Raw genomic sequence first — 26,793 nt, 5'->3', positions numbered from 1 at the left:
GTCGACAATTGATATACATACCTCTCATCTCTGGGTTATGTCTCACACACACTACAAATTCACACAGTGGCTGTACTTCACCCCGGCTAGGCATACATGAGATGGAAAAGAACATGTCAGATGCCTGTTCTAGGTCCAGGTTAGACATGCAGGGTTCCTGCGCTTGACTTGGAAATGTACATAGGTGGTCAAGGGTGGGTTTTTGTGTCTGCTACTTTAAGTTGCGGGTGCAGGTTGGGTTAATCCTGATCTGAACTCAAAACCAAGCTCATTAGATTGCCGCTGGTTTTGTCTAAAAGAAGAACACAAGTGACATGGGTGTAGAAAGCTGTGTCTAGACATGTGCACAGGTTTAGTGACCTGGTAGAACCCTGTGTAGTTGTAATATGTTTATAGCCAACCTATTGCCCTAGAATGTATTTAGAAAGTATGAATGCTCCCAGAAACCAGCTGATGAGTTGGATGAAAGGAATTTGGGGATCCTGTGGATGAAAAGGATCCATTGAAAGAACTGCTACTTGGGGTGTTATAGAATACCTGCAGGGGAGCACCATGTCCAAATAGATGTGTGTGATTAGTTGTTGATTAATTACAATTTAAATAAAGGTTTCTTAAATAAGTATTTCCCTTCGGCTATTTGAGAAACCGGAAACAAGAGCTACCCCTTAAGTGCTAAGGGTGTCTATGTTTGTCCTGAATTCCCATAAGGACTCATTGTAGGCTCTGCCTACACCAGCATATTAATATTTCTTTGATATTGGTTTTGGTTGAAGAGATGGTCTACTTTGATGACCCATGGTTTTACACCTGTGTTTCTTCTCCTTGCAGGTTCTGCACCATGAATCGCCTTCAGCTGCTCGCCACACTCTTATGGATTCTCTGCAGACAAGGCCTTCACGGTTCTCCCACGGACGGCTTGACAGTGCCTCATGATCGTATCCCACTAGTCATTCCGCAGTCCACAAAGCCTTTGGACCGGCCACGCTTCCTGGCCGAGCCCATACTGGACCTCACAACCCACTGCGATGAGGAGTGTGTGAAGCGGGAAGCAGGGCTCTCTCCCCAAGACTTCCAGGAATATCTCTCCTACGAGACGGTGTATGCCAATGGCTCTCGCACCCTCACCACTGTAGGGCTTCAAGGTGTCAGTTCCAGCAATGCCACAGCAGGTGCGTGGAGCAGGAAGCGTACCAGAAGACATGTGCGCCACAAACGCCACATCTACGGCACGGATGGGCGGTTCTCTATCACAGGCAAGCGGTTCCTGCTGGACTTCCCATTTTCCACCACGGTCAAAATCTCCACGGGCTGTACTGGCATTCTGGTGTCAGAACGCCATGTCCTTACAGCGGCCCACTGCGTTCATGATGGCAAGGAGTATGTCAAAGGTGCCAGGAGAATAAAAGTGGGCTTCTTGGTGCCACATAACTCGAGGAACCTGACGCAACCAGACAGGCTGGTCATGCGTTGGGCACGGGTGAAGCGCACCCAGGTGCCAAAGGGCTGGATAAGAGGTCCTAGCGACCTCAGCATGGACTACGACTATTCGCTGCTGGAGCTACGGAAGCCGCATGACCACCCTTTTATGAAGCTCACGGTCGCCCCTCCGGTGGAGGATATGGCAGGAAAGAGAATCCATTTCTCCGGCTTTGACAGTGACCGCCCAGGCGAGCTGGTCTACCGCTTCTGTGGTGTGGAGGATGAGTCGGCACACCTCATCTATCAGCACTGCGATGCACGCCCAGGGGCCAGTGGCTCTGGCATTTATGGAAAAGTCTGGGACTCAGGGAAGAAGAGGTGGGAGAGGAAGGTCATTGGGATTTTCTCAGGCCATCAATGGCTTGAGGTGGATGGTGAGCAGCAGGACTACAACGTAGCTGTGCGCTTCACCGCCATGAAGTATGCCCAGGTCTGCTACTGGATCAATGGCAATTACAAGCATTGCCAGAATGAGTGATGCCTACGGGAGAGGAAGGCCATTGGCATGTCCTTGGACTACCAATGGCTGGAAGTGGATGTTGAGCAACATGACTATGCCATGGCAGTATGCCCAGGTCTGCCACTGGATGAACGGCAACTACAGGCATTTACAGAATAAATGAGGCCCATGCCAGCCTTTGTTGTGCGGGGCAGGTGGAGAATTGTCTTGCAAAATTCACTTTAACTGTGCCTGTCATGGTTTGATTGGCTCACAACAGCTAAATGCACTTAGAGAGAGTTGTGGAGGATGCGTGCTGCTGACTCAAGGCTCACACGTGGGCAGCCTCCCAAGTCTTAGAACTTGCCGAGGCCATGACAGGACTTGACTACCTTTACGACAAGTGTCCTTCATCAAAATACCCTGAGCGACATGTGACAAATATTTTGTAGAGATTAGTAGCTAAATACTGGTTCCTGTTGGCAGCACCGAGCCTGCTGATTTGCTATGGCCAACTTTTGGTGCAAGAGGAGCTCGTCACCCAAGGTGGATACCCACCCCGGAAGGCATTCGGCCCTAGGATCTGTTCTACGTAATGATGAAATTCTATTGCATTTGGGACATTGGTGGGGTGAAGTGCATGCCCTGAGTCAAAGATGCAGATAACTTCTCACGGTTTAAGGTCCTCCGACCTGCTAATGCACTTACAAAGGCCTTGCTCTGCCACTAAGTGTAAAAGGCCTATCTTCTTTCTACCAAGTCAGGATCTTCTTCTGCTGATTGGCTGCGCAGAGCGACGCTCTTACTTTCCTGATTGGCCTCTTTGCTTTTTTTGCACATGTCTCTGCTCACTCTGAGGCACCTTGTGATAATTGCCAGGATGCCCTGACTCTCCAGAGTCACTATGGGGCAATCCCTCTACTCCAGGATTCCAAGGAGGGATTCAGTTCCTGGAGCCACTGGGCCTCCTTGTAACGCCTGGAGCTGTCACTGCCCTTGGTGGAGATATCAGATGAAACACTGCACTTTTATTGGACGTCGCTTCCTAACCGGGGCCTTGGTTGTTCTTACTGTCATGCATCCGGTGGGAGGAGACCATACTCGACGGTTCAATCACAAACAGTCATTTCTGGGTGAGGATGTTGATGATGTGGAGGAGGAGAGAGCACCTGTGGAAGGCCAGCGATAAGAATAGGTGGAGAATAAAACGATGAGAAGATGGAGATAAAGATGAAGAGAGAGAAAGTTCAGTTGATGCGTACAGACGAAGAATTGACATAATAGAGGGACTCATTGAGAAGCTGATATGCAATAATAGGCACGTATCCCGCTGCATCTCAGACTCCCCCCATTTCTAAGCACTGTAACAATTGCAGGTATTATTACCCAATGTATTGTTATTCAATCATGAATAGTCAATTGGGATGCCAGTGATGATGGGGATGGTTATCTGTAGAAAAGGTTGAGTGGATAACTAGTTGAGAATGATGACCATGAAGATCCAACTGGTGGCCACAAGTGAAGGTTGACTTAATGAAAAGAGTAAGTGATCGGAGATGCCTTCAGAGAAGGGAAAGCTGCTGCATAGATGTGGTGAATAACGGCAATGGTAAGAAGACTCTGAATTGATGAGATAGATACTGGTGCTCACCAAGAAGGTGGAGTTGATGGATAGACACAATATAAAATGGTGATGATAGAGAAGATTCAGTGGATGTCTTTTGTAGAAAGTGAAATTGATGAATAGCCAAGATAGTTGAAGGGGGTGACCCTTCAGGCTTAGTCGGCGAATAGAGCAGAACATAGCAAGTTCTTACACAGAAGGCTCAGTCGGTAAAGAGTTGAGATGGATGAAGGCACCCTTTAGAACATGAATAGTTTGTCAAGTGAGATGGTAGGAGGGCCCTTTAGAGGTGTGAGATGTTGAATAGATGATATGATGTCAACAATGATAGAGAGGGTTAAGTGAATGAGTTGGTGAAATAGATGATTGCTATGAAAGGGATGAGTGAAGAAGATTGCAGAAGATGTGGTGAGGCTCTTATGTCACAGTTTCTCTGGGTGCTTTTGGAGAAGTGTGTACTGACGATAGACAGTTGAGTATTAAGATGGCCCCAATGGGGTAAGATTAACTGATACAGAAGAAGACCATTCATGGTGGCTGGTTAGTTGCAGGTGACTGACCGAGAATATCAATGTAGAACATGGGGTTACACAATTGAGAATGCAGTGTTTGTTCATAGATGAGATGAGTGAAGTGCGGAGTTCATTGGTAGAGGATTTAGACGAGTAGACGATAAGGTGGAGTTCTTACAATGTTAAAGATAAAGGGCGTGGAAATAGTGGGTAGTTGATAGAATAGAGACTGGTTGATTTATAGAGGAGAGGTAGACAGTGGACGGAGGAATTGGAGATGCAGAGATGATGAATAATGGATAGATCTCATAAATAGCATGAATGATAACTGGGGATATGGAAATGTTGGACAAAAAAGTAGAGATGATGATTGTGTACAGAGGACATGGAGATCATGGGTGATGACTAAAGCACAGGAAGATGGTCGATGATGGTTAGCAGACATGTGGAGCATAGATGATAACTGGAATACATGAAGATGTTTGATAATGAATAGAGGACATTGACAGGGTCAAGGGGGGAAGAGGGCAATATGATGTGTAATGGAGGCTAGAGGACTTGCAGCTCATAGATGATGACTGGAGGTCATGGAGATTGTTGATGATGGCTAGAGGAAATGGAGCTCAATGGAGATCATGCATGATGACTAGAGGACATAGCGGTGGTCAATGATGGATAGAGGATATGGAGATGAAGGATGATGATTAGACCACATGATGATGGCCGATGCTGATCAGAGGACACAGAGAGGTTAGATGAGGATGGAGGCCTTTGAGATGGTCAATGATAATCAGGATATAGAGGTGGTCGATGATTAACTGAGGCCATAGAGATGGCAATAATGGATAGAGGACATTGTGATAGTTGAGCACAGCTAGTGGACATGGAGATATTAGATGATGACTCGAGGACATGGTGATGATCAATGATGACTAGAGACCATGGAGAGGGAGATGAGGCTAGAGGTCCTGGAGATGATTATAATGGGGTCATAGACATGGTTGATGATTTTTAGAGGACATGAGGATGGTTGATGATGAATACAAGTGATGGAAACATGGGTCGAGGAACAGAGGAGATGCAATGAAGGGTAGAAGACATGTAGATTGTGGATGGATGATTAAAGTCGATCCTGGGTGAAAGATAGTGAAGATTGCGGGTGAAAGATTGAGGGGATTGTGGATGATGTATTGAAAAATGTGGAGAAGGTGGATTCTAGATAGAGAACCTGGTCAAATCTGAATAGACGGCACGTTAACGATGGTTGAAGAAATGATGACCAACATTGATGATGCACATTTAATGTTTTTCTCCCCTGAGCCCAGCGTTCATCGTGCCAGGAGAGAAATTATACAGCACACTGCACCTGCCGATCGTGATTGTCTTTTCTGCACTACTAGTGTGCGTAATTACAGAAAGTTGTTTTTTACCCTTTTGTGCAATAGTTTGACAATAAATGTTTTTCCATGAAAGCAACCATTTTGAACGATCCCATGTTTACCTAACCTGCCGTCTCAGCTACAGAATCGTCCTCATTATGCAATCCTTGATTTCTGCAGATCAACAACAGAGGTTTGTATTCAATGGCCACCTTCAAAATGTTGCTCTCGCTCCATCCACCTTGCGATCCAGAGGAAACCCCCGGGTGCTTCAGAGGCAACCACCAGGTGCTCCAGTGGCAACCCTGGGGTACTCCAGAGGCAACAACCAGGGGCTCCAGAGGCAACCCTGTGGTGCCCCAGAGGCAACCCCGGGGTGCTTCAGAGGCAACCACCGGGTGCTCCAGTGGCAACCACCGGGTGCTCCAGAGGCAACCCAGGTGCTCAAGATGCAACAACCCGGTGCTCCATAGGCTTCCAATTTAAGAATGCTTTCTTCAAATAGAGAATCGAAACAGTACCTTTATATGAAATTGAGGAATTTAGTAACAGTGGAGTAGATGACATAGAAATCCCTTCAATTTGACCAAGTGAGAAATTGTGTGATATTGTCAGATAAGCAACCGAGTGAATGATACTATATTGGTGGGTGTCTAATGTATTAATAATACAGTGAATGGCATGATATTGACTGAGGTGAAATGTATTAACTAACAAGTAAACAATACGTTGCTGTTTGATGTCTTATTTTTAATCATACACTGGAAAAGGACGGTGTAGTTGGCAGCTTTATTTATTAATAAGAATGGATGGTACAGTGTTGTTTTATTATAGCACATAAGAAATGCATTGTTTAGAGGAGCAGATTATCACATACCAGAATGTATCATATGTTTAAAAACAAGGGGCTGTGCATTATTTTTCATCAGGCTACTTTCCACCGGTGCCATTTTCAGATAAACATTTGTTTTTTGTTTGCAAAGTCTTGGTAGGACAAAAGATCAAGTTGAAAACATTGTACATTTTTCTCCATCTATCCTTTTCATTTTATTGCTGATAACCTCAGCATGAAGCCAGGCGTTGAACCCCCCCCTTTTCCTAAATCACGTGATATCTGTACACGTGCTGCTTGTCCCAGCTTGCAGCCAACATTGTACACCCACAACTATACCGACTCGCCTCACTTATTCCAGCAGAAAAAGATTTCAAGTCCCAACCATCAATGCTTCCTGTCACCCCCATGCCTCTGTCCTCTGGTGGCTTGGTGCCTTAAAGCAAGAAAACCGAGGAGGAATTACTGGAAAGCGACCCAAGGACCTTTATAAACTCGTGGAGGACCCTGCCCAAAGTAGTCATTTAGGCAGCTATTTTATAATCATCACCCATTTAATGATTAAGTTTGTATTTTCAAAATGGAAGTAAATGATTGTCGATATCTTTGCAATTTTCGGTCTTGGCAGTGCAACTAAGGGGGCGGGTGGCGTCTCTTGGCCAGAGATCAGAGAGCTGTCGCAACTGTGAATCCTCGCATTCTTGCACTAGGGCCCGCCTCCTGCAGCAGTATATTGTCTATGTAGGTAGTGGGATCTCTACCTTCTTCCCCTTCCAGCAGCTCAAGGATTCGGATATTACTCCTCTCTGGTCTTCATTCTGAATCCTCGGCTCTGTCTTCTAGCATGTGCACTTTCAATTTCAGGTCTTGAATCATGAACTGCAGCTCATTTGTGGTGGTCGTCACTGCATCCACCTTCGTCTCACTAACTCTAGCTGCCAACACAGCATTTTTGCTTAAGATTCTGGACCGGGTGGCATACATACAGATCGCTGAGCACCTAAAGTCATATCCCATTCTTAATGACCATGAGTCAGGTTTCCGAGTTGGATATGGCACGGAAACCGCGCTGCTCGAACTTAAATCCAAATTGATGGCTCGTATGGATAACAAGGAGGCTTCTCTGCTTATGCTGCTAGATCTTTCCGCAGCTTTCGACCTGGTGGACCATAATATCATGGCCACCAGGTTGTCCGAAGTGGCTAATTTCTCCCCACTAGCATGCAAATGGGTTTTGTCATTTCTCAGCAACCGAGTTAGCAGAGTCTTCCAAGGCAACGCCGAATCTGAGCCCATTCTTACTACCTGTGGTGTTCCTGAGGGTGCCTGCACTTCTCCCTGCTTTTACAATATATTTACGGCCCCCCTGTTTGCAATGTTAGACCATGAGAATATCATATTTACCAACTATGCGGATGACACTCAATGTGTCATCCCGCTTCTCGGGTCTCACAGACTGGATGAAATTGCCATTAATAAAGTCTTTACTATAATTGAAACCTGGATGGTTCATAACAAGCTGGCACTAAACAAATCCAAGACCGAACTATTGGTAGTTGGCTCACCGCATACCATTACTAAACTTGGCTCACAGTACGACAATTTCCAGCTGGGTGAAGAATCCATCAAACCTTTGAAAAAAGTAAAAACTCTAGGAGTAACCTTTGATCAACATCTGTTGATGAAACAGCATGTTAGTAGTATTGTCTCTTCCTGCGCATACTACATTAAACTCTTAACACATCTAAGGCCTCTTATTTCTCAGGATAATGCAGAAACTATTGCGAGAGCAATAGTAGGCTCTAAAATAGACTACTGCTCAAGCCTTCTTATGGGAATTAACAAATCTGAAAGTAACAGGCTACAAATCTGTCAAAATGGGGCTATTCGAGCCGTTATGAAACTCAAGCACAGAGATCATGTTACACTAGCGAGACGTGAGCTGCACTGGTTGCCTGTGGCCGCTAGAGTTCTATTTCATACCCTGACCATTGTCCATAAGTGCAGATCTGGGAAAATGCCGGGTTACTTACAACTATTACCCATAAGAATCAACACAAGAGCACTTAGGTCTAATGACTCGTTCTTCTTATCTGAACCTAAGTGCAACACTGTCAGAGCAACTGACTCAGCCTTTTTCTCTGTTGGTCCCAGAGCTTGGAATGCTCTACCGCTGGAGCTAAGATCTACCGAATCTCTGGAAATCTTTAAAAAAAGACTAAAGACATATCTGTTCCATTAAACAACCTTTTGCCTGTGATATTCTCGCTCGGCCCTGCTTTATGACATTGTCTTTTGTTTTCTGTTTTCTGTGTTTTGTAGTGCCCTTATGCCTTCGGGTTCATGGCCACGCTACACAAATATATTAAAGTAAAGTAAAGGCTGGGAAGGACTTGCTATTGCCCCAGGTGCCGTGCTCAGCAGCCTGCTGGGCGGGACTCACTTTTGCCCCATGTGCCTTGCTCTGCAGGCTAGGCAGGACTCGCTATTGCCCCATGTGCCTTGCTCTGCAGGCTGCTGGGCGGGATCACTTTTGCCCCATGTGCCTTGCTCTGCAGGCTGGGCGGGACTCGCGTGTGCCCCATGTGCCTTGCTCTGCTGGCTGCTGGGCGGGACTCGCTTGTGCCCCATGTGCCTTGCTCTGCAGGCTGGGCGGGACTCGCGTGTGCCCCATGTGCCTTGCTCTGCAGGCTGGGCAGGACTCGCTATTGCCCCATGTGCCTTGCTCTGCAGGCTGCTGGGCGGGACTCGCTTGTGCCCCATGTGCCTTGCTCTGCAGGCTGCTGAGCGGGGCTCGCTTTTGCCCCATGGGCCTTGCTCTGCAGGCTGGGCAGGACTCGCTTTTGCCCCATGCGCCTTGCTCTGCAGGCTGCTGGGCGGGACTCGCTTGTGCCCCATGTGGCTTGCTCTGCTGGCTGCTGGGCGGGACTCGCTTGTGCCCCATGTGCCTTGCTCTGCAGGCTGGGCTGGACTCGCTTGTGCCCCATGTGCCTTGCTCTGCAGGCTGGGCAGGACTCGCTATTGCCCCATGTGCCTTGCTCTGCAGGCTGCTGGGCGGGACTCGCTTGTGCCCCATGTGCCTTGCTCTGCAGGCTGCTGAGCGGGACTCGCTTTTGCCCCATGGGCCTTGCTCTGCAGGCTGGGCAGGACTCGCTTTTGCCCCATGCGCCTTGCTCTGCAGGCTGCTGGATGGGACTCGCTTGTGCCGCATGTGCCTTGCTCTTCAGGCTGGGCGGGACTCGCTTTTGCCCCATGCGCCTTGCTCTGCAGGCTGCTGGGCGGGACTCACTTGTGCACCATGCACTTGCTTTGCAGGCTGGGCGGGACTCACTTTTGCCCCATGTGCCTTGCTCTGCAGGCTAGGCAGGACTTGCTATTGCCCCATGTGCCTTGCTCTGCAGGCTGCTGGGTGGGACTCACTTTTGCCCCATGTGCCTTGCTCTGCAGGCTGGGCGGGACTCGCGTGTGCCCCATGTGCCTTGCTCTGCAGGCTGGACGGGACTCGCTTTTGCCGCATGGGCCTTGCTCTGCAGGCTGGGCGGGACTCGCTTTTGCCCCATGCGCCTTGCTTTGCAGGCTGCTGGGCGGGACTCGCTTGTGCCCCATGTGGCTTGCTCTGCTGGCTGCTGGGCGGGACTCGCTTGTGCCCCATGTGCCTTGCTCTGCAGGCTGGGCAGGACTCGCTATTGCCCCATGTGCCTTGCTCTGCAGGCTGCTGGGCGGGACTCGCTTGTGCCCCATGTGCCTTGCTCTGCAGGCTGCTGGGCGGGACTCGCTTGTGCCCCATGTGCCTTGCTCTGCAGGCTGCTGGATGGGACTTGCTTGTGCCGCATGTGCCTTGCTCTGCAGGCTGCTGGGCGGGACTCGCTTGTGCACCATGCGCCTTGCTCTGCAGGCTGTTGGGCGGGACTTGCTTGTGCACCATGCACTTACTTTGCAGGCTGGGCGGGACTCACTTTTGCCCCATGTGCCTTGCTCTGCAGGCTGCTGGGCGGGACTCACTTTTGCCCCATGTGCCTTGCTCTGCAGGCTGGGCGGGACTCGCGTGTGACCCATGTGCCTTGCTCTGCAGGCTGGGCAGGACTCGCTATTGCCCCATGTGCCTTGCTCTGAAGGCTGGGCCGGTCTCACTTTTGCCCCATGTGCCTTGCTCTGCAGGCTGCTGGATGGTGTGGTGATCGGGGGGGGCCGCTGGTGTAATGCGGGCCCCTCCGATGTATGGGCCCTGCGCGCTGCAACGCCGCGCAGGAACAGACACGGAGACGTCTGCTTGCTCCGGCGCTCCGGCTCCAACTGCCGGGCGCCGCCTTTATTACTAACTGCGCATGCGCCGGCTTGTAGGCCGCGCATGCGCATTCTGTGTACTACGTACACAACATCCCTCCTTTTCCCCTTAAACAACAAAACCATTAAACATGGGGCCAACGTGGCTCAAACATTATATACTTAACAGACTTTTGTTGCTCAGGTCGCTGAGTCCATAATAAAGTCTTGGAACCTTTGTGGAGGGCGGCGTCCCTCTCTGCGGGGGTACCTGGGCGGTCCCCTTTCGACATTCTCTGGCTCCGCAGGGTCTCCGGGCGTGTCGACGTTCTCCGGTGGTGCTTCTGCCGCCTGCCTTTGGCCAGGATCCGGTTCTTCTTCAGAGGTTGCTGGTCCTATGCGTTTGAAGAAAGACACATTTCTGGTCACTGTCCCACGCGCGTTCGCCGCCGTGACCATGGATCCCTTGACGTGGGTAACTCCCATCGGGTGTGGTTCATATGTCATTGAGAGTTTCCCCTCTGGTTTCCTGTTCCGGACCAGGACGGTGTCCCCTACCGCTATCTCTTTTTCCGGCAGCCTTCGCCTCATTGTCTCCTTCTCGTTCCTCGCGGCCCTGTCCGCTGCCACTTGTGTGTCATCAATCACCCCCGGGCGTCGCTCTTCCGCTTCCGGTATCAACCCTCTGGGTATGCGCTTAAATAGTGCCTCGGCGGGCGCGATTCCGGTGGACTGATGTGGGGTGGACCGGTACTCACGGAGGAATTCGATCAGATTATGGCGCAGGTCTTCCCCTCCATTGACGGAGATGCGAAAAATTTTGTTAAGTGTCCGCATGAACCGTTCAACCTCTCCATTGGCTCTCGGCCACAGTGGGGTCACTTTACGGTGCTTGATGCCTCGTTCTGCGCAGTATCTGGCAAAACGCTGCCCTTGGAATGGAGCGCCGTTGTCCGAACAGATCTCGAGCGGGAAGCCGTGGGTGGCGAAAATTTTGTCCATGGCCAGGATGGTGTGATCGCTGGCGGTGGATTCTACGAGTTCCACCTCCGGGTACCTTGACCATTGGTCCGTTACCACTACAAAGTGTAGGCCTCTGCCGGTCGAGCCGAAGTCTGCGTGGACGGTACCCCACGGCACGTCGCTCCGTGGCATGGTTTGGATGGGCGGGCTCTTTTCTGCTGGACTCGCGGCTTGGCAAGGGATGCAGGCCTTTACGAACTCGGTCACCCGGTGTTCCAGGTCGGGGAACCAGACTTTCAGCCTCAGGCGCGCCTTCATCTTAGCCATGCCTTGATGTCCTGTGTGGGCTAGCTGGAGAACTCTTGTGACCAGGGACCTGGGGATCACGATCTGGTCTCCCCGCAGTAGTAGGCCGTCCGTGGACACCGAGAGCTCGTGTCGAGCCTTCCACAACAGTTGCAGGTCTCTCTGCACCTCTGGGTTTCTTCTGGCATTGTTCAGGAGAACGTCTCGCCATTCCCCTGTGGCAACCGCTCTTTTCACTCGCAAGAATGCCTCGTCAGAGTTCGAGTCATCTGCAATGTTCTCCCTCGACAGGGCTACTGGCAGGGCTGATTCAACGACGAGATGCACAGCGTCCCCCGCGTCAGATAACTCTACCGGATTCTGGGCGTCCCTCGTGCCGGGGTGGCGGGACAGGTAGTCTGCGGGGTTGTGGGTGCCTGGGCGGTACACCAACTTGACGCTATATTCGATGAGCGATAGCATCCATCTTTCGATCCGGGGAGGCGGCTTGGAGGAAGTGCCGGACAGGATGGGAATCAGGGGTTTATGGTCAGTGACCACGACGACGGGTTTGCCGAGGATGTATATCCTGAAGTGTTTGCATCCCCACAGGATGGCAAGGGCCTCTCTCTCGATTTGCGAGTAGCGCCTTTCCGTGTCGGTGAGGGCCTTGCTAGCGTAGGCAATGGGTCTCATCGCTCCCAGTTCATCGGCCTGCATGAGGACTGCCCCTAGTCCTACGGGGCTGGCGTCAACTACGATCTCTGATTCTCGGCCGGGGTGGAAGTAGGCCATTGTCTCCTGCTCTGACAGGGCCTCTTTGATGGCATTGAATGATCTTTGTTCCGCCGCTGTCCATTGCCACGGTACGTCATTCCTGGTGAGTGCTCTCAATGGTTCTGATAGGGAGGCTAGGTCTTTGATGAATCTGCCGCAGTAATTGACCATCCCTAAGAAGCTCCGAACTTCTGCAGGAGATGTGGGCGGAGGTGCGTCTCTTATGTCTTTTACCTTGCCGGGATCAGGTGAAATGCCGTTCGCATGGAAGGTGAACCCGAAGAATTCCAGCCGATCTGTTAGGAATTCGCACTTTTCTTGGTGCAGTGTAAGACCTACCGCCTGGAGTCTCTCAAATGTGCGTTCTAGCCTTTTAAGGTGTTCGCTCTCTGACTTGGCGAAGACCAGAATGTCGTCGGACATGTTAATGACACCCCTCAGGCCGGACAACGCTCCTCTTATGGCGTTCTGGAAGACCTGAGCCGCGGATGAGATCCCGAAGTTGAGTCTCTTGTATTGGTACAATCCTTCGTGCGTCGTGAACGTAGTAATGTACCTCGACTCGGGGTGCAGTTCCAGTTGATGATAGCCAGATCTGAGGTCTAGTTTGGAGAAGACCTTGGCGCCTTGGAGTTCGCCGACGATATCGTCCAGGGTGGGTGTGAGGTGGCGCTCTCTTTTGATGGCAGCATTTGGTAGCCTCATGTCTACGCAGATGCGCACAGCCCCTGGTTGCTTCGGCTTCGGGGCCACTACGATGGGTGAAACCCACGGGGTGGGCCCTTCTACCCGTTCGATGATGTCTCGGTCCATTAGCTGTTGCAATTCTGCTTCTACTTGTGCCCTCAGGTGAAATGGAATTCGGCAGTGTTTGAGGGCTGTCGGCCTTACAGATTTGTCGATGTGCAAGCGAATGGGGTCTGCGTTCAGTTTGCCGATGCCCTTGAAGAGACTTGCGAACTTGTGTAGCATGCTCTTTAGATCTGCCTGGTATACCCCAAATGTGAAATGCACAATGTCAAGCGCTTCTGACGCAGCACAGCTCAGCAGCGAATGGGGGCTGACGTCGGTGACGAAGAATCTTGCCTTGATGGAGTTCTGTCTATGAGATACTGGGGCAACAAATGCACCTTGGATGGGTAAGGGGGTGTCGCCACCGAATGCATATATCCTCGCCGTTGATGTCGACAGTTCTGGTGGGCCTGGCAGGGCTACGTAGTGTTTGGTGGCTAGCACGCAGACTGAAGCCCCGGTGTCGATGAGGATGGGGTGGGAGTGCCCTTGATGTTGACGGTGCACTTGGGTTGGCGTTTCGTGCTGGAACATCTTGCGATGCTGGAGATGAAGAAGACTTCTTCCTCCTCCTCCTCTTCTTCTTCTGCGAGGTCTAGGTCTTGCAGGCCTTGATCAATGGAGGAGATGCCTCTCACTCTGCGAGAACTGCCTCGCCCCACTCTCTCTGGTCCTCTCGCCGTTGTAACAGGGGCAGCCGCACGGCACGTTCTGGCAAAGTGGCCCGGTATGCCGCACCGGGCGCATGTTCTTGACTTGGCTGGGCAGTCACCGCTGTGGGGGAGGTCATACCCACAGTTCGAGCACGATGGGGCGGTGCTTGGAGTGGGCGCGGTGTCGGGCTTTCTCGGCGCCCATCTCGACCTATTCGCAGCCGACCGTCCCACTGCAAATGCGTCTTCGTTGTGTCCTGGTCGCGAGGCAGCGTCCATTTTCGCGCCTCTGGCCTCTGCTAGTTCATGTGCTCTGCCCAGGTCTAGAATCTGCTGGAGGGTTAGGCCAGGCTCCCTCAACACTTGCCTCCGAAGTTTGCCGGAGCTGCACCCCTGCAGTAGTTGGTTGCGGACCATTTCCTCTTCGTCGGCCCATCTGCAAGAGGTCGCCAGGTGTCTCAGGCGGGCGCAGAATTTGTCTAGGGGCTCATCGTCCAATTGTTTCTCAGCGCCCATGACGAACCTGTCAAAATCCACGTTGGCCATGGGTAAGAAGTGGTCTTTGAGTGCCTGCTTGACTGCGTCGTAAGTGACCACGGGGATGGTCAGGGAGTCGTAGATCTTGTGGACTTCTGCGCCTGCTGAATAGATCATGGTCGCAATCTTATCATCATCGTCGTTAACCCCTGCTGCCCTGAAGAACATGTCCAGTCTTTTGACCCACAGCAGCCACTTCGGTCCTAGCTTGGAAGGGGGTCCGGTGGCATCAAACTCTGGCATGGGGGCTAGGGAGCTGCGGGCTCTGCGGGGAATCGGGGCTGCGGCACCCTCATCGTCTGCGCCGTCACCCATTTTTTCGCTTGGTACTCACAGGTGGTAGATGCGGCCTTGTGGTAGTGGTGGGAGCGAAATCCCCTTCTTTCTTCTTAGGTGCCACAGTCTTGCACCAGCAAGACTGTGGGTGTTCCAAAAATTGAATTGTTGTTGTGTTTAATTTTTTTTTTCCTGACGCCATCGGCGAGTGGCGCACGAGCACCCTGTTGGGCCGCAACCACAGTCGCCACGCGCGACGGGGAGCGGGTCGAAGAAACAAAAATGGCCGCCGGTGCGTCGTCAGTCCGTGACGCGGCGGACTTAATCACAGCGTTGCAGCCGGGCACGGGAGTGGGCCGTGGCTCCTCCTCGTCGCCAGTGTGGTGATCGGGGGGGGCCGCTGGTGTAATGCGGGCCCCTCCGATGTATGGGCCCTGCGCGCTGCAACGCCGCGCAGGAACAGACACGGAGACGTCTGCTTGCTCCGGCGCTCCGGCTCCAACTGCCGGGCGCCGCCTTTATTACTAACTGCGCATGCGCCGGCTTGTAGGCCGCGCATGCGCATTCTGTGTACTACGTACACAACAGATGGGACTCACTTGTGCCGCATGTGCCTTGCTCTGCAGGCTGCTGGGCGGGACTCGCTTTTGCCCCATGGGCCTTGCTCTGCAGGCTGGGCGGGACTCGCTTTTGCCCCATGCGCCTTGCTCTGCAGGCTGCTGGGCGGGACTCGCTTGTGCCGCATGTGCCTTGCTCTGCAGGCTGCTGGGCGGGACTCGCTTTTGCCCCATGGGCCTTGCTCTGCAGGCTGGGCGGGACTCGCTTGTGCCCCATGTGCCTTGCTCTGCAGGCTGCTGGATGGGACTCGCTTGTGCCGCATGTGCCTTGCTCTGCAGGCTGCTGGGCGGGACTCGCTTGTGCACCATGTGCCTTGCTCTGCAGGCTGCTGGGCGGGACTCGCTTGTGCACCATGCACTTACTTTGCAGGCTGGGCGGGACTCACTTTTGCCCCATGTGCCTTGCTCTGCAGGCTGGGCAGGACTCGCTATTGCCCCATGTGCCTTGCTCTGCAGGCTGGGCAGGACTCGCTATTGCCCCATGTGCCTTGCTCTGAAGGCTGGGCCGGTCTCGCTTGTGCCCCATGTGCCTTGCTCTGCTGGCTGCTGGGCGGGACTCACTTTTGCCCCATGTGCCTTACTCTGCAGGCTGGGCGGGACTCGCTTGTGCCCCATGTGCCTTGCTCTGCAGGCTGGGTGGGACTCGCTTTTGCCCCATGTGCCTTGCTCTGCAGGCTGGGCGGGACTCGCTTTTGCCCCATGTGCCTTGCTCTGCAGGCTGGGCGGGACTCGCTTTTGCCCCATGGGCCTTGCTCTGCAGGCTGGGCAGGACTTGCTTTTGCCCCATGTGCCTTGCTCTGCAGGCTGGGCGGGACTCGCTTTTGCCCCATGTGCCTTGCTCTGCAGGCTGGGCGGGACTCGCTTTTGCCCCATGGGCCTTGCTCTGCAGGCTGGGCAGGACTTGCTTTTGCCCCATGTGGCTTGCTCTGCAGGCTGCTGGGCGGGACTCGCTTTTGCCCCATGGGCCTTGCTCTGCAGGCTGCTGGGCGGGATTCGTGCACAGTCCCTGCCTGTCTCGAGCTGTGCCTCTGTGACTGATGCTAGTGCAAGCGGTCTAGAAGGGATAGTTATAACCTTAGGAATGTCTCATTACCTGGAGCCTGTGGCACCTGCCGAGTCAGCAGATGTGAAGAATGCGAGTCTAGGGGACGCGTGCCGGGAGGGTGGCTCTCTGCAAGCAGCAGGGTGGGACCTGTCTACACAGGCCTCCCCTGCCTAGCCTCCCAGGCCTGGCTCCCAGTGGAGGGGGCTCAGGAATGTGGCAGGGATGACATGGCATACAGGCACGCTTACACGTGATAATCTGTCTGCACATCCTGGTAATATGATGTTTATACGTAGTGCTAAATTGCCTGAGTTATCCCGCTACTAAGTACTGTAATAGGGGCTTTAAGTGGACATGGGCTAGCCCGGACCAAACCCCGGCAGTCACTGAGATGGGCTCCCGAGTTGGGGCCCTTCCGGGGCTCCCCCAAAGAGGCCCAGCAACAGCGACCTCTCAGGCAGCCGTTTTGCCTTTTCTTTTTTCTAATTCGAAATGCTGGCACCTGAAGCCAGCCCTGTAACTGAGTTGGGCTCTGGCTAAACCTGCTGTGCATGTCTCTTTATTCAGAAACAGGAGGGCTGGTTTGGCCAGTCTCTCCTATTGAGCATGGTACATAGGCCATGCCCCTAACAAGAGCCCCCCTCAATGTACCACCTCACTTAAAGCACTGACTGTAATAGATGTTGAGATTGCCAAAAGTAACTGTCCTCAATTTACCTTTCTGAGGAAGATGAAAGGCTGATTCTGCGCTGCGGGGACTCGCACCTGCGACTCCAGGCTGCACACAGCTCGTTGAGCCATGTTACCACTTGCAACAGCAGGCGCCAGCTTGCAAGGCAGGCGTGTACTTACAGAAAGAGAGTTTAAGTACAGGCAGAGAAACACCATCCACTTGGGAGGAGCACTATGTGCACGACCACTGCACACACCCAGGTCACTGAGCGCTGTTTCATCTACATATGAATATCTAGTTAACAACCAGTTGCATCTGCGGTGTCTGTCTGTCTGTCTGTCTGTCTCTCTCTCTCTCTCTCTCTCTCTCTCTCTCTCACCAGTTCTCTTTCTGCTCTCAGGGACTCATTTCACCAAAATACCAGGGGTAGCGGAAGTGACATCACACGACCCTTGACCTCCGATGACATCCCCGGAAGTGATGTCATATAACCCAATCTCGTAGTGACATCACAGGAAGCGATGGAACACAACCTTTCAGCACGCAACAAAACAGTGGCATCACATAGAATTGTTTCGGAGTACACTACAGAAAATATAGTTAAGATATCAATGTAAAGTGATCTACATTTCATACAAGAATGGATCACCATATGTAGCGTTAATATCAGTGTGTATAGGCGCATATTACCAAATCACTGTGAATGCAAGCAGACACCCAAGGCCAAACGATAATGATGTGTTGCGCTTCATATAGAACAAATATACATACAATATCACCCATCCTGTGTTGGTACTCATTTATAAACCTCTGAAGGATGAAAGGCTGAATTGACCTTGCTGGGGGTCGAACCTGCAACCTGCAGAAGACACACACATTGCAGCAGCCAGTCCTCAGCCAACTGAACTATCTTACCAGCTATAGTCATCGGAAAACCAGCCACTCCAGAAACAAAGAGCCACACGCTGCTGGCTACAGCCCATGAGCCTCAATGTTAAAAAAAGAAGAAAAAAATATGTTTTTTAGGGGTAGCAAAAGAGACCACAGAGGTAGCAAGGGAGAACTCAGGGGTCGCTGGTGCGACCCCTGGAGACCCCTACATTATGTCCATGTCTGTTCTCTGCTACGCTCTATCTCTTCCTGTCAATCTGTGTGTTGTCTTTCTCGCTGTGCTCTACTTCCCGCACTCTCTGTTCTCTTTCTCTGTCTGTTCTCTGCTTCTCTTTCTCTGTCTGCTCTCTTCTTCTCTCTATCTCTTCCTGTTTCTCTGTGTTCTCTTTCTCTCTGTGCTCTACTTCCCTCACTCTCTGTTCTCTTTCCCCGTCTGCTCTCTGCTTCTCTCACTCTCTGTTCTCTTTCTCTGTCTACTCTCTGCTTCTCTCTGTCTCTTCCTGTATCTGTTTGTGTTCTCTTTCTCTCTGTGCTCTACTTCCCTCACTCTGTTCTCTTTCTCTGTCTGGTCTCTGCTTTTCTCACTCTCTGTTTTCCTTTTCTATCTGCTCTCTGCTTCTCTCTGTCACTTCCTGTCTGTATGTGGTCTCTTTCTCTCTGTGCTCTACTTCCCGTTCTCTTTCTCTATCTGTTCTCTGCTTCTCTCTACCTCTTCCTGTCTCTCTGTGTGTTTTCTTCTCTCTGTGCTCTACTCTCCTCACTCTCTGTTCTTTTTCTCTGTCGGCGCTCTGCTTCTCTCACTCTTTTCTCTTTCTCCATCTGTTCTCTGCTTCGCTCTATCTCTTTCTGTCTCTCTGTGTGTTCTCTTTCTCTCTGTTCTCTACTTCCCTCACTCTTTGTTCTCTTTCTCTGTCTGGTCTCTGCTTCTCTCACTCTTTTCTCTTTCTCTATCTGTTCTCTGCTTCTCTCTACCTCTTCCTGTCTCTCTGTGTGTTCTCTTTCTCTGTGTGCTCTGCTTCCCTCACTCTGTTCTCTTTCGCTGTCTGCTCTATGCTTCCCTCACTGTTCTCTTTCTCCATCTGCTTCTCTCTGTGCTCTACCCCTCTCTCTCTTCTCTTTCTCACCATTTCTCTATCTGCTCTCTGCTTCGCTCTCTCTTCCTGCCTGTGTGCTCTTTCTCTCTGTGCTCTACTTCCCTCACTCTGTTCTCTTTCGCTGTCTGCTCTCTCCCTCTCCCACTCTCTGTTCGCTTTCTCGCTGTTTTCCTATCTGCTCTGTGCTTCTCTCTGTGCTCTTCTTCTCTCGCTCTCGGTTCTGTATCTTTACTCCATCATTACTTTTTTCCAGTTGTTATTTATAATCCCTTTGAACTTGTAGGATAAATTGCTGAATGTACTGACAAATACCAATGAATAGTCTTTCTTGTCTTTCCGCTCGCTGGATTTCTGCTCGAGCAAGGCAACTCTATGATCTTTTGACAAGTTTATATGGATACCCATGATCAACCAATTTATTGAAAAATGTATTTGCTCCCATTTCATACGACTCCCTGGTGGCCACGGGTAATAGGACATCACTCTTGTGATAATTGTGTTATGTATCCATTGACGAAAAACTATATCTGTAAATCTTGGGTTAAAACGCAAATGGATGATCAAAGAACATACACATTGTAATACAGACAACATCACAAACGTAATCACCTGTCCATGACATTGTAATTATATTGTAAAAACCAACAGAAAATGTAAAACGAGAATGATTCAATATAGGAGCTGCTTTTCCTTTTTCTTTTTCTTTTCTTTTTATTATGATTTTCCTTTTTAAAAAATTATATGTAAAAAGTCGGGATATTTATTTGTATGACTAACACACAATTAAAAAATATGAATAGTAAAAACAATCAATTTCTGGATACATTAAGATCAAAATGCAATGAAATATTGGTGTTAACTGATTGACGCCTTAATTCACAATCCAATGAAAACTAAGGAGTCAATGAAGCGCATGGACTGGATAAGAACGATAGAAAAAATGAGAGCGGCCAACATTTCATCATCATGGACGCTGATAGATTAACCAAGATCTGTTCCCCTGCCTATCTAAAGAAGTCAACAAATCCAGGAGCAAGGATGGAATTCTTAAGGTTTAGATTAAACCTTTTACTGACCCTGGAAATTCGGCATATTAGAGGGACAGAAAGGTTTCCATCCGACATCTGTGACACATGTCATGCAGGGGTAAGACAAACAGCCCATCATCTTCTATCGGAATGCACAGGAACATGGATCGTAAGAGTGAAAAGATTCCAAAGATTCGAACATCATATCAGAATCTTTGACACCCTGATGTTTTGACAAAGACTTGCCTCAGGAAGTGAGATGTTTCTTACCGCTGAAGCAGTCTTACTACTAAAAGAACTAAAATTAACCGGCAATAAGGATTAGAAAAACTGAGCCGACCACAACATCTTGGATGGACGGCTTTTCCTATTCTGATTCTGTTTTGAAATTAATTCTTGATAATTCTTTGATGTGCGTGAAAGTGTTCATATACACCCGTGTGGTGTATATGAACACTTTCATGCACACCAAAGCAAGCAGCTTCCACGTTGCAGAATGCTTGCTTTGAAAACACCCGATTTTCGGGCTGTAATCAATCTGCTGGCTGTACCAGTGCTATAGCCCGCAGACTGAGCAATCAGCTTCACAGAAACACCACTAGGGTGTTCTAATTACCTCTATGATTATGTTTCTATATTTGTATATCTGACATGAGTTGTTTGTTGTCTTTTCTTTTCATTCTGATTTTACTTTTTTAAAGGATGTGTAAAAAGTCAGGTTATTGATTTGTATGAAAAACACACAATTAAAAAAACAATAAAAAAATAAAATGGAACAAACCCCTTTGGTTAAAAAGTTTATTGAACAAGTCCATACACATACAGACTTTCAATGGGTTATCCTTAAAAAGGTCAAAGGAAAGCATCAAGAAGAGATCAACAGAAAATTGCTCAATTTGGAGCAAAAATTGATTTTCTTGACCAAGAGTCACATTATGGGCTTGAATGAAAACATTGCGTGGCACAATGTTGTGTAGTCATTGAGTTCCCATCAGCTTCCAATGTGGGATCATTTTCGGGGAATCATCTTCTGTAACCATGAGCATTGAGTTAATTATCCAGCGTTCTATGGTAACCATGTACTGTATCTTCCCATGTTTGAGTATGAACTTTGCATTCGAGACAATAGTGCATCAATGAGATCCTGGCCAGTGGGTTATAATGAGTATTTGTGATTTGATGACACTTACAAAATCTGTATATGTTTGTAGAATATTTGTGGTATTGTCTTTAATATTACACTAGCTGTCCGCGGCCACGCGTTGCTGTGGCTCAGTCTGGTTAAATGGAAAACAAAGAAAAGAGAAAGCGCATGTTTCTAATTTGTTTAATTTCACAACGCTTGTGGGTAGTTTTTAATGGCTCTGGCGGTTCTCCAAATTGAGGCAGTTTAATGGTCCCGGCGGCGCAACACATTCCTTTCGTTTCTCCATTATTTTCAGAGCCTTGCAATAAGGACACACTTCAGTCATGGTGCGGATGAGAACATGCCAGCTCAAACTATAATCATCAGCTGGGTTGTACCGGAATGCAAGGTGATTGTAATCGTGTGATTGCTGAGCACGGAGTCGTGTTTGACGCTGATCTGCTGTTTCTCATTGACGTCTTTCGGCCACTCTCAGCCTGTCGCGTTCATTCTGTTGAGAACGAAGCAGATCTGAAGCTGCAGAACGCTTTCGCCGTGCTCGCAGCCGTGCATCCGGAAGTCTGGCTGCACGTCGCTCTGCTGCTACCTCAGCACATATTTGAGCCATTCTAAATAATTTGTATAGCGTGTGTTGCTTTTACATCCAACAGATGGCGCTGTTTTTCAGAAAAAGCATGTTTTTACCTGTCACAGGTGTGACATCTATGTATAGTGGGTATATAAAAACATGTGCCTATTCGAATGCAACGTTGTGTCAAAATTTCAAAGCAATCGGCGAAGAACTTTCAGAGATTTAAGATTTTGAACAAATGAATATTTACATTTTTATTTATATAGATTGGTCTAAATCCTTTGATTCAGAAAACATTGCACATGGGTCTACGGGAGAATGAGACCAATCAGCTTTACGTGTGGAATAGGGTTATGTGTGTAAGCCAACCTGAACTGTAGCACCCCCTGTGTGGCGCTGCCCCTTTAATGGACGCGCTTGCGGCGGCGTGACGTTGCATGCCGCCGCGTGCAGTATAAATAAAGGGGGCGTTCCCGGCCGCGTTAGTGCGACCGGGAAGCCCGAGCAGAGCGACGTCTCCATGTGAGTCTGTTAGTGCTGGGGGCTTACGGGCATCATGAGTGGGGGTCATGGGACACTCCCAACAGTTTCGCACGAGGTCGGTGTAATGCCTGGGCACGGCGGTGAAAGTCGCTTCAATTTTTCTTCCTAAAACAGAGATCCTTGAAGCTTTTCGTTTCACGCCGTAGGCCGTGCAATTACCATGCAGCAGGCCGCCATCTTAGATTTCGCCCGTGGACACTCACTGGGCTCCGGTTTGAATGGTGAGGGGCATCAAGGCCAAATTTTTGGACAAACTGTTAGCAGGCAGTTATACCTAGACACCCATGACCCATGCCCGAATTTTGGATTTTTCTTGATTTCTGGGCTTCCTACGTTGAGTGAAAGTGAGGTGAAGGGCTGAAATGGCTGGGCCTGCTTAGCCCAAGACCTCCTTGGCTCAATTTTTGGGGCATCTGTGCCTGAACACAGCACCGCTGCAGCTGAGGAATCATTTTTTTCATCATCCTCTTCCTCATGATACCAGGCTGCTGCAGCTGAGGACTTCTATTTTCTTCATCCGCTTCAACATCATGTCTGGCTGCTGTGTCTGTGCATGAGACATTCTGTGGGGGTGGAATCTACCATCATCATCATCATCATCATCACCAGGTTGGACATTGTATTGTCTGTGTGTGTCAGGACTGTGCTGTGGTGGTGAGAGTGAGTTGCGACTCCCAAGATCCACACTGGGGGTGCCTGTGCGCACTAACCCATGAACGGCCCTGGTGATCAGGACGGTGGGCAGTCTGCAGACCAACAGCAGCCTCCAGCCCAGTCCCAACTTCCGGTGCAGCCTCAGGCCCCAGCAGTACTTCAGGCCCCACTGCCTCAGGCTCCACCCGTGGCACAACCGATTGTTCAGCCACCACCTCCTGTCATGGCCCAAGCACGGGCCGCAGCGCCTCTGCAGCCTATTCCTGAGTTTGATGTCTCCGGCACACCATCCAGCCTGGGGCCCAGATGGAAGAAGTGGGTGGACCGCCTCGATATGTATTTTAGGGCCACAATGGAGACGGACGATGACAGCAAGCTCGCCACCATGCTCTATGCGGCAGGACCTGCAGTGCAGGAAATCTTTGATTTCACTACAAACAGCTGATGGCTCCTATGCGGCTGCAAAGATGGCCCTCCAGGCTCATTTTCTGCCAACACAGACTATGAAAGGTTTGTGGTGCTGTCTGCAAGGCAGAAGGAGGATGAGACTTTAAAGACTTTTTATGGCCGCCTCAGGCACCTGTCGCTGGCGTGTGCAGGGGGTGATGCGGAGGACATGATTCGAAGGTTGCTCATACAGGCGTGTTCCTCAGGCAAACTGAGACGGCAGGTGCTGAGAGAGCCAGGCACCATGCTGGCTCGCATACTCGAGCTGGGGCGCTGCCATGAAGTGTCCGAAGCCCGGGCGTCCAGGATGGAGGCTGGCATACGTCGGTCAAGACCGAGGAAGTGTGTGCCATATGGCGAGGTGGAAGAGGCGTCAGAAGAGCTGGATCTGGCCTCCGTGACAGAGGTGGAAGAGCTGGTGAGTCGTGCCAGAAGTATGGCTATGACCTACCCCACCCGGCTGAATGTCCTGCGTTTTGAAGAACATGCGGAAGGTGTGGTCTGGCGGATCACTATTCCCGGGTGTGCAAGGCAGCCCTGCCTGGGATGGTGCCCAGAGGCCCTGTTCTGTCCGGGTTCCTTCCCCAGAATCGCCCACCAAATGTGGCATAGGTCGACCAGAGCGAGGAGGGTACCCAAGTGGAAGAAGAAGAGGAAGAAGATGAAGAAGAGGAAGAGAACATTTTCTTTGTGTCGAGTGTGGGGGCCCTCAAATCGAAGAACAGGCGACAGCCAAGGTGTGTGGTGGTGGTCAACAAGTCACCGTCCCAGTCATCATGGACACGGGTGCGCCGGTCAATGTGATGGCCCGTGGGCACTATGATGCAATGGACATGCCTCCCAAACAGGTCAGCCCGAAGGCCCGCATCTTTGCCTTCGGAGGTTTGGAACCCATCCCGCTGGACGGTGCCTTCGGTAGCCAAGGTGGAGCATGATGGCTCACAGATCACTACACGCTTCTATGTTACGCCGGTGAGCACGAACACTCTCCTGAGTTGCGCTGCAGCGGAGGCCCTCGGCATCGTCAGCTTTGCATATTCAATGTATCTTGAGTATATCAGCGACCTACTAAACAAGTACTCCGCTCTGTTCAATGGAATTGGACAGATGGCTGGTGACCCGGTGAGGCTACACATAGATGAGTTGGTGCAGCCAATAGCCCTAAAACATCGCAGGGTGCTGTTTCATCTTTGAGAGCAGGTGGACAAAGATTTGGACAATCTTGTAAACCTCAATATTATCGAGAAGGTAGAGGGTCCGACTCCCTGGGTGTCTCCGATCATCGTGGCAAGGAAACCCAAGCAACTTGACTCTGTCCGCATCTGTGTTGATAAGAGGCTGCCTACCAAGGCCATTAAAAGGGAGAGACAGCTTACTCCAACGATCAACAACATAATTGCAGAAGTGCAGGGAGCTCGGTTTTTCTCCAAATTGGACCTCCGGGCGGGCTACCATCAGGTGGTCTTGCATCCTGAATCAAGATATATTACGATGTTCACCACCCACCGTGGACTCTACCGCTATAAGAGACTCCGTTTTGGCGTGTCATCGGCAGCGGAAGTATTACAAAATATTATCTGGGGCGCCCTCGCTGACCTAAAGGGCGTCTTAAACATTAGTGATGATATCCTAGTGTTCGCCAGAACTGAGTTGGACCACCTGCGCAGGCTGGCAAAGCCTTTGAGAGACTGCAGTCGCTTGACCTCACCCTTCACAGGGGGAAATGTGAATTTTTGCGCCCGTCCATTGAGTTCTTTGGCTTTGTGTTCAAAGAGAGAGGTGTGTCGCCAGATCCTAAGAAGGTCCAGGACATTAAGAAGGCACAACCACCCAAGTCGGTGTCCGATGTGAGGAGTTTCCTCGGCATGGTTACTTATTGCGGACGTTTCATCCAGAACATCGCCTCAGGATCTGAACCGCTGAGGGCCCTTACTAAGAAGGAGTCCACCTCTCATTGGGGTCCCCTCGAGCAGGCGGCGTTCGATGATATTAAGAGTGCTCTCGCGGCTGAGGGTACCATGGCGTTCTTCGATCCTACCCTGCCATCCGAAGTCATTGTGGACGCCAGCCCTTTCGGCCTGGAGGCCATATTGACACAAGTCGATCGAGATGGGGGTGTTCACCCGGTGGCCTATGCCAGTAAAGCGCTGTCTAAGACCGAGCAGCGGTACTCACAAATTGAGCGTGAGGCTGTGGCAGTACTGTGGGGCTGTAGGCATTTCAGACTCTATGTTCTGGGCCGCCCGGTGACGGTCGTGACAGACCACAAACCCCTGCTTCCCATCCTAGCAGGGTCCTCATCCAAACCGCTGGTGAGGATAGAGCGGTGGATGCTTGCCCTCCTGGAGTATGGGGTCACTCTGGTGTATCGACCAGGGGCAAATAATGCAGCGGACTATTTGTCCAGACATCCGGGCGTGCATGGAGGGGAGGAGCAAGACACATGTACCGAGGAAGCAGATGATCATGTCCGCATGGTGGTGGAGGGGTATCAGGTAATAATATCCCCATATATATGGTCGCCGTAAATAATATCGCCGGGAAAATGTTGTGGTGATATTATTTGGGTGACCATATATATGGGGACAGGGGCAAAATGTTTGAGGGTTGCGGGGGTGTCCCCCGCATATTCCATGCAATAATGTCGCCACAAAAAACGGCCATTTTTCAGCGATATTTTTGCATGGCGAAATTTTTGTGGCGACATTATTACATGGAACCGGTGGAGGCGGACACTCCTAACGCTATGCCCCTCGAAGACCTGGAGGCAGCAGCAGTGGAAGACGAATGCTTCCAGGTCCTAAAACGCTCCATGCAGCAGGGCTCCTGGAAGTCAGTGCTCGAATCCCTGGCCGGACAGACTCAAGAGGCCAAGACCGGGCTGGAGCAGCTGTGGAAGGTGAGGGAAAAGTTGTCATTCTCGGCATCAGGCCTTCTGCTCAGAGGTGACAGGATTGTCGTTCCCCAGTCAAAGGTGAAAGAAGTGATCACCCTTGCCCACCATGGACACTAGGGCGCTGCGAAGACCAAGGCCCGGCTATGGCTTAAGGTGTGGTTTCCCGAGTTAGAACGTAAAGTGGATGACTTTGTGGCTGCCTGTGTCTGGTGCCAAGCAGCGTCCCCTCTGCAAAGAGAACCGGCCATAGAGGCGATGCCTCGGGGGACGCGGCCCTGGGAGGTGGTGCACACGGACTTTGGATCTACGACGCTGGGTACCCACTTCCTGGTGGTCGTGGATGAATACTCAAGGTATCCAGAGGTAGAGTTTGTGG

At 50.7% G+C, this 26,793-nt stretch overlaps 1 protein-coding gene across 1 annotated transcript in view; it reads left to right on the top strand.

The window, feature by feature from the left end:
- Positions 1 to 5,530, top strand: part of LOC138480714 (serine protease 23-like) — a 194,867-nt gene extending 189,337 nt beyond the window's left edge. The window contains exon 2 of the mRNA XM_069612420.1: positions 829 to 5,530. Coding sequence (XP_069468521.1) covers positions 839 to 1,957 — 1,119 coding nt within the window. The 5' untranslated portion in view covers positions 829 to 838 and the 3' untranslated portion in view covers positions 1,958 to 5,530. The remainder of the gene's footprint in view (positions 1 to 828) is intronic.
- The last annotated feature ends 21,263 nt before the right edge of the window (positions 5,531 to 26,793 follow it).

This window comes from Ambystoma mexicanum, chromosome 5p, assembly GCF_040938575.1.
Source record: "Ambystoma mexicanum isolate Mex_15411 chromosome 5p, UKY_AmexF1_1, whole genome shotgun sequence".
Taxonomy (NCBI): domain Eukaryota; kingdom Metazoa; phylum Chordata; class Amphibia; order Caudata; family Ambystomatidae; genus Ambystoma; species Ambystoma mexicanum.
The sequence above is the reverse complement of the archived record's forward strand: the minus strand, read 5'-3'. Positions and strand labels throughout refer to the sequence as shown.